The sequence below is a fragment of the Haplochromis burtoni genome, unplaced genomic scaffold, assembly GCF_018398535.1.
Source record: "Haplochromis burtoni strain Fernald_Lab_line unplaced genomic scaffold, NCSU_Asbu1 Contig_13, whole genome shotgun sequence".
NCBI classification, from domain to species: Eukaryota; Metazoa; Chordata; class Actinopteri; order Cichliformes; family Cichlidae; genus Haplochromis; species Haplochromis burtoni.
Genome location: NW_024582374.1, coordinates 39,742 through 47,268, shown reverse-complemented (window position 1 = coordinate 47,268; position 7,527 = coordinate 39,742). Strand labels below are relative to the sequence as shown.

The window sequence follows — 7,527 nt, the reverse complement described above, 5'->3', positions numbered from 1 at the left end:
GAGTCTCTCCCTGAGTCTCTCACCCGTGCACGTTTAAAACTGCTCTAAGTGTCTGAGTGATATTTCATTGCATCTGAGTACTTGATAATAGAATATCTTTAACATTTAATATATCCATATCAAAATTTAGCTTAGATTAAACACAAGATCTCATGATGAGAATGCAGCCAGAACACTAGAATTAAGTTTGTATACAGGAGTAAAAATATTAGCTTATGAAAAACATTTCTGAATTGAAAGCTTGCACATCTTAAAGTATGAGAATTTCCAAAGTTGTTTTTGCACCAAAGGGAAAAAGGAAAAGCTGAAAAGGAAGCATGAAAGGAAATGAAGGCTGCTGACTTGCATTTTCAACAGCTAGAGGGATGTGATCATTCCCCTCACTATATAATAATTACAATACTTCAAATAAAAAGACCTGAAAGTAAGAAACTTGAGGATTTTTCTCAGAGTTGGATTTGAGATTCAGCAGACAAAGAAATTTCTCAAAGTGCACTCACACAAACATTAATTATACAAAACCCATATATGCAAAATTGTTTCTCATCTAATTTTGAACACCATAGAAACACATCTGCTTTGATAATACCTACCATAGATGTGTATCAGTCAATAAGTAGTGCAAGCCCAGATGTAAAAGAGCTCAGTGTGGCAGCGTGTAGAAGGAACTACATTCCTGTTGATCCAAGACACCTGTACCCGCCCTCTCTGACTCGCACCGCCTAACACAAACACTATCTGCTTGTTCCACATTCCCATTCCTCTCAGACATCTTCCACTGATGCCATAAATAGTAACTGCTTTCAGCTGCTTCCGTATTCACCAGATTTTCTTTATGTCTTATGCAATTTCAAAGGGATTTGTGTCTCCTCTTGGGTGCCTGCAAGGGATGTTTCACTTGTTAGGCAAATGTGTAAACTACTACACTATGAAGCCACAAAGTAAAAAAAAAAAAAAAAAACTCCACACAACACCACATCAGTTCTGGTGGCTACTTGGTGCCTTTTGAGATTTTGAAGGCTTGATCACTAGATAACAGAGGGTGGTGTAACTTTCCTCGGAAACAATTTAGTCAGAATCTACAAATGATCTGTGAACTTCTTGGTTATCAGCTACTGACATCAGTAGCTTTCACTAACAGGCCCACACACTTTGTGGTTCCCACGTCAATGTCAGCTTTTAAGCACCTGATGTCTTTCTTTGAAAGCATTATAGAGAGACACATGACACTCTAAAAACTGAGCATTATTGATAGAAGTATGATTGCAGAGGGAAGAAGGGCAGTTTCTTTGTTTTGGCTGTTGAATGCATGCAGTTTTATATCCAAATGACCACTGAAATGGCTCCAAAAAAAGTGGTCGCCTACAAGGTGCATTCTGCTTTTTGCCCTTTAAAATAGTTCTATTGTTGGTTGAAGATACAGAAGAGGGAGAAGCGGAGGCCGTGTTCAGAGGCTAACTAGAAAATGACTTTTATGGTTATAGAGCTATATTTTGCCCTGTTTCAGCAGGTCTGACGGCTCTTTTTGATGTCGTATGTTAAACTTGTTTTCCTTTTGCATTCTTTTTTTATTGCAGGAAAGGAAAGCGGTGTTAATTTGGTTTACAACTCGACTGACCAATCTGCAAAAACACCAGTATTTTCCAGATCTTTCAAAAAATCCCTGAAAGTCAGCTGGTTTTCTGGAAAGTCACGCGCCCTGCCACACCTCAATACCACTGTCCTCGCGCTCACTGTCCTTCGACATCAAAAAAAAAACTGCTGAACCCCCCTTAACAAATCTGCAAATAAGGAGTGACGTTTGTAGTATGTAGCAAATGGTAGCAAACAATGCTACACTTAGTAAAGAGGGCGCTACGGTTAGATAAAGTATTGTGGCTGTGTGGTCACTCGGTGGCTTCGCTTGTTGCTGAGATTGTCTTCAGGAGAAAAAAAATGAATGTAACAGCTGCTCGTTAAAAACATCAGCCGCCACACTTTCTGTTGAAATAACAGCGGCTGCTGTTGTAGCTTCTATTGAAGTCAACTCTCACATTCTCTCGCGTTACTCCCTTTAAAGTCGGTTTTTAGTAGAAGTCTGCACACACTCACCCTGCTGCCGAAACCGACACACAAACGACACAGCGTCTGCTTTAGGAGCTGACACTTCAGTGACTGCATGCTGTAAAATTATGTGACGTGAATTCTCCTTCACGGCTCTGTGCTCACTTTGATTCGTCAACTTACTGTTTCAAGGTTTTAAAAGCTGCCGACTTCAGTCAACGACCTGTTCCGGTTGTCCTCCTGCAGCGTAGGACCACTGTGCATAGAGTGCTGTTTTCTGCTAAATGTTCAAAAACACCACCTCATCTTGTTGACGTTTTCCTTTTCCGGTATGATAGTTCTTCCATTTCCGGGGAATCTAAAGGTAGTTCACAGAAAAATAATAATAATAACGTAAAAATGCAGAAACCGTGTAATAGAACGGGAAAAGGTCTACTCTGAAATAAAGTAAAAACTATTGGATAACGAAATTATCTTAATTTAAGGACTTTCAAATAGTTACTAGCTTTAGTGGCTTACTTTGCATATATCGGATATCAATCCAAATGTAATTTATCTAGAGAACAAAAGAAGCGATGTTCCATTTCAAATTTACGTCGTTTTTATAAATAATAAATAAACAAATTAATAAAGTCCTTCGGATGTCCCCAAGTATGTTATTATGTAGTAGGATATTAACGAATATGCATGATATTTTATCAATGATTTAAAAGAAAAATGTGGGTTTCCCCCATATGGGTTTTTCTTTCTTTTGGGGCATATGGGTGCCCCAAAAGACAAAACTGCTGTGTGGACACATCCACCTGGGACGCAGGTGTGTCAAATGTGGGTTTTCCCTGCTCATACAGCCCCACAGTTCACCTGCTTTTCTTAGGCGTGATCAGGAGGGACAGGATTACACAGTCCTGTGAGTACATTCGAGAGACAGTTAAGGCTGAGCAATTTGGAGACAAAGTTAGAGAGTCATGTGCAGAGGAGGGGTAGCGGATACAATGGACAGAGGATGTTAAATACTGAGCTGCCAGACAGGAGGAAAAGAAGACCTCAGAGGAGACCCGTGGAGGTATTTACACAGGACATACAGAGTGTTGGTGTGACAGAGGGGGATGTTAGGGATAGAGTGAAATAGATGCAGATGTACCCTGTGATGACTCAAAAAACGGTTAAATATTAGTTGTTGTTTTTTTTTTTCAAACTACGTTTTAGCTTATAGTTTAATTTTAGTTAACCATCATATATTTGTTTAATCTGAAATAGTGTACGTACACTCCCTACCGGTAGGGGGCAGAGTGCTGGAAAACATGCACCACCAACAAGGAAGGAGGGCGGTAGAAACGGAAGTAAGATCAATATCAACAACCTGAGTTTACAACTCAAGTCGAACTTCGCTGCAGTAGCGGATAACATTTCTGAAGTTATTGTTATAACTTCTTACGCTTTAGTATTGTCCGGTGCATTATGGGGGAAGCTTCAGCCCGTGCGCTGTGGCGGCGGTTTATCTCTGTGCTCAAACTCAATGGCTAGTTTGGAGATAAGTTAGCTCACTTTCTGTCAGCTGACTGGCTTGAACTTACTTTGGCCGTCTCGGGTAGAAAACTGTCGTCTGATATGCTCGGATATTGCTTTCGGGTTAGTTTGAACACTGACGTAGGCTTAGTCAGAGAGTGTTCTCGCTGCTGTTGACGCGTCCCGGTACAGTCGTCTTTGCAATGATCCTGCAGCTGCTGCCACCAGTCATCTAGCTGGCTCCTCTCCTACTTTCCCCCTCCCTTAATGGCTCACTGCGGCTCCTCTGAGCCCAGCGCAAAGGTACAGGCCCCGCACCCGGACAGCATCCTGCCCCCACAGGGCGGCGTAGACCAGAGCATGAAGCCGGTGCTGTTTGAGATCTTCGGCGAGCTTTGGACCGTCCAGTCGCGTCTCGGCCAGGGAGTCTCGGCCTCGGTGTACCGGGTCAGTTCGGGCAGAGCCACTGCAGCTGTGAAGGAGTTTCAAGCCGACACTCAGGGAGGAGATTACGGGTATCACAAGGAGAGGTCCGTGCTGGAAGACATCCAGGGACACAAAAACATCGGTAAAAGCCTTATTTCACTTGTGTAAAACGTTTGCTCTCATGTGGACCATTAAAACAGTTGCATAACAAACTACTTTTATTTTCCTGTATAGAAGCACAACCTACCTAATCATTCGTTTACAAAGCAGACGTAGAACAACCTCACATATCTGAAAAACTGCCATTTCAACAGTACATGTGTATAAGAGATCAGAGTGGATCTACAACAGCGGAAAAGCTTAATAGGAAGCATTTTTTAACCAATAAATGTCAAATGTATTAGAAAATCACTGCCTATTTTTGCAGTATTTGCTTAGAAAACCCAGTCATCTGATTTGTCCCCACCCTAGTTTGTTTATTTCCTTTATAATAACTTGTGAACTCATATCTAGTAACATGCTAGTCTTCAACACCTTCATCTGGCCTTAAGTAGTTCTTAAAAGTTGTTGTGAGAGCTTAACTTCAGTGGATTGTAATAATCCATTTATGTCATGGGGATCATGTCTGTACAGATCAGCAAGATGGTCTTATACTGGTATGTCTTTCTGCTGGCATTGCACTGTTATTGACTGTTTTTGTTGAAATGCATTCTTTTCCCCCTTTTGTTTCTCAGTCACACTGTATGGAGTGTTTACCAACCACAGCTCTATGGGTGTGACCACACGCTGTCTTTTGCTGGAGCTCCTGGATGTCAGTGTGTCTGAGCTGCTGGTGAGGCGCAACAGTAGTACCCAAGGTGTAAGGTAAGTGAGGTGATATCACTATTGTGTGGAGTAGTGATTAAAAGAAGCCATAGCTCATAGGCAGTATGGATGAAACTGTGAATAGATAGAATGCTGATTGGTTGAAAGCTGAACTGGAACAGATGAGAGCACCAGTGAAGTTAACAAAGTGAAAGAAGTGGGGAAAAATAATCAAAGGTTAAAATAGCAGCCTGAGAACCTCAGGCAGTAGCTGCATGTTCGAATTTTATTTCATTACAAAGAAGTTCTTTGTATGGTATGACTTCTTCTCAGTCTTCTGGGGGGGGCACAAACAGGAATAGTTGTTCCACATATGACAGTAACCCCTGGTGACAGCTATCACATGTAGACAGTTGTCTGCAAAGCTCTACATAGGACCGAGGCACAACCAAGCCAATCCCATTACTCTGTCTATGGCAGATTCAAATCCATACCATGTTTCATTTGCATTTTCCCCCCATCCTGACACTGTCAATAGTCTCTGCAAATGACAAAATTTTATGATTTTGTACATGTCTACTTTTCAACTTAAACTGTCAAAAGTTAGTGGCATTTCTCATGGCAGTAGTTTCTATATTTACATTACAGACTTTTGCAACGTTATGCGTTAAATCTTTTATTACCTTCTAAATACATTGGATAGTAACATAGTTTTCTTTTCCTAAAGCATGGAGAGAAGGCTTCATGTTTTGCCATACTCGTGTACTGTGTCAAAACCTCATTCAAGCAGCACATAATGCCATCTGCTGGTCAAACAAGTATGCTGCATGTATTGTGGCTGTACTACAACATAAAGTGACGTATTGTGGGATAGTTTGACAGCACTATTTATCAGTTGTTGGGAGTGAAGATTGTTCAGTTTTCCTTTTCTTTTTTTTTTCCAGATGTAATACAAGATTTTTAACAATATAAACAGCATCTGGACCAGTGATCATGTTATATAATGAATAATGTTAGATTTTGTTATTGCTAAGAGGATGTGAGCTGTGTAACATCGTAGTTCAACATTTGTGTTTAGAGCCCAGCAGGGCCACTCCATGTGGCTTGTCCAGCACTGTGCCAGAGACATCCTCGAGGCTCTCGCCTTCCTTCACAAAGAAGGCTACGTCCACGCAGACCTCAAACCACGCAACATCCTCTGGAGCGCTGATGACGAGTCCTTCAAGCTCATTGACTTTGGCCTCAGCTTCAAACAGGGAAACCAGGTGGGTTTTTGTTATTATTCTCAATATTTTAAGCTCAACAATTTATTCCCTAACATTAAAAAAACATGATGCAATGACTGAAGTTAAAGATGTGTTTTTTTTTACAGGAGATTTTCTTTAACTTTAAATATTGTTCAACAGATTTTTTTTAAAAATCCAGAAAAAGGTGGATGTGGTGGAAGATACAGGTTCATTCAATAGTGAGTTTGGCACTGATTAGGTGGGTTTTGACCAGTTTGCGATGGCCACTAGTCTGTGGTTTCCTGCCGTTGTTGCAGGATGTCTGCAGGTGCAGATGAGACTAAAGAGAGGTCTAGGTATTAGAAGACATGGATACCTCGGGAGACTTTGCGTGGCAGACTTAGGGCAGATGAAAGAAAGCTGACAGCCAGTAGCGGGCTGCTGAAAGCAGACCATGAGAGAGCCTGAGCAATTTGGAGATAAAGCAGCTGTTGTTATTCCAAGCTTCACCTTATGAAGGCATTGAGAGTTTTTCCTCTTATTGACAGAACTTCTTAACACAGGCTCTCTGTTTGTCTTCTTGGTTGGAGCTGAACCAATTTGATTGAGTTTAAGCTTTTATGAATCAGTCTGTATCGAATGCATTTAGAGCACATTATTTGAAAAGAAATAAATGCACTTAATAGAGATGACTAGAACAAATGTTTTGTGCTCATTTTGTTTTTATGTTAGCTAAAGATAAAATAGTGTGTATTTAGATGTGAATGTTAATAAAAGAGGATCAGGGATAGCTCTGTTTGTGAAATTACGACATCCTTATCTTGCAGGATGTCAAGTACATCCAGACAGATGGGTACCGCGCACCGGAGGCTGAGCTTCAGAACAGCCTGGCTCAGGCGGGGGTGGAAATGGAGGGAGACTCGGGCTGCACGGCCGCCGTCGACCTGTGGAGCCTGGGCATCATCCTGCTGGAGATGTTCTCAGGAATCAAACTCAAAGACACCGTCCGCTCGCAAGAGTGGAAGGTTTGGCAAAGCTCTCCAAGTTTTAAGCAAAGAAAAATCTAATAACACAGACCTTTGGTGCAATAGAAAGACATGAGCTTACACAGTATGGTTTTCTGCCCTGCAGGATAACAGCGCTGCCATTGTAGACCATGTCTTTGCCAACAACAGCCTGGCATGCCCTGCCATCCCCGTCTATCACCTCAGAGACCTTATTAAAAGGTAAAGAATCATCCACTAAACAGTGAAGTCTTATCATGATGGCTCTGGTTGTTGACTCATGTTACTTTGTGTCTGCAGCATGCTTGTCACTGATCCAAAACAAAGATGCTCAGCTGAAACTGCCCTGCTGAGCCCATTCTTCAGTATTCCCTTTGGTAAGTGTCAATATTTGAGACATTCACTAAGATAAACACAACTCTCTGGTGTGTTATACTTAGGTGTGTGTGTGTGTGTGTGTGTGTGTGTGTGTGTGTGTGTGTGTGTGTGCACTGATAATGAGCTTTGGTAGTGTACTG

At 41.5% G+C, this 7,527-nt stretch overlaps 2 protein-coding genes across 2 annotated transcripts in view; one reads left to right on the top strand and one right to left on the bottom strand.

Moving 5' to 3' along the window:
• akr1a1b (aldo-keto reductase family 1, member A1b (aldehyde reductase)) overlaps positions 1–2,220 on the bottom strand; it is a 16,041-nt gene extending 13,821 nt beyond the window's left edge. Inside the window, exon 1 of the mRNA XM_005919862.3 lies at positions 2,092–2,220. Coding sequence (XP_005919924.1) covers positions 2,092–2,160 — 69 coding nt within the window. The 5' untranslated portion in view covers positions 2,161–2,220. The remainder of the gene's footprint in view (positions 1–2,091) is intronic.
• Positions 2,221–3,357: 1,137 nt separating this feature from the next.
• Positions 3,358–7,527, top strand: part of uhmk1 (U2AF homology motif (UHM) kinase 1) — an 11,788-nt gene continuing 7,618 nt past the window's right edge. The window contains exons 1-6 of the mRNA XM_005919860.3: positions 3,358–4,117; positions 4,710–4,839; positions 5,858–6,044; positions 6,833–7,030; positions 7,137–7,231; positions 7,310–7,386. Of these exons, the coding sequence (XP_005919922.1) occupies positions 3,817–4,117; positions 4,710–4,839; positions 5,858–6,044; positions 6,833–7,030; positions 7,137–7,231; positions 7,310–7,386 (988 nt within the window). The 5' untranslated portion in view covers positions 3,358–3,816. The remainder of the gene's footprint in view (positions 4,118–4,709; positions 4,840–5,857; positions 6,045–6,832; positions 7,031–7,136; positions 7,232–7,309; positions 7,387–7,527) is intronic.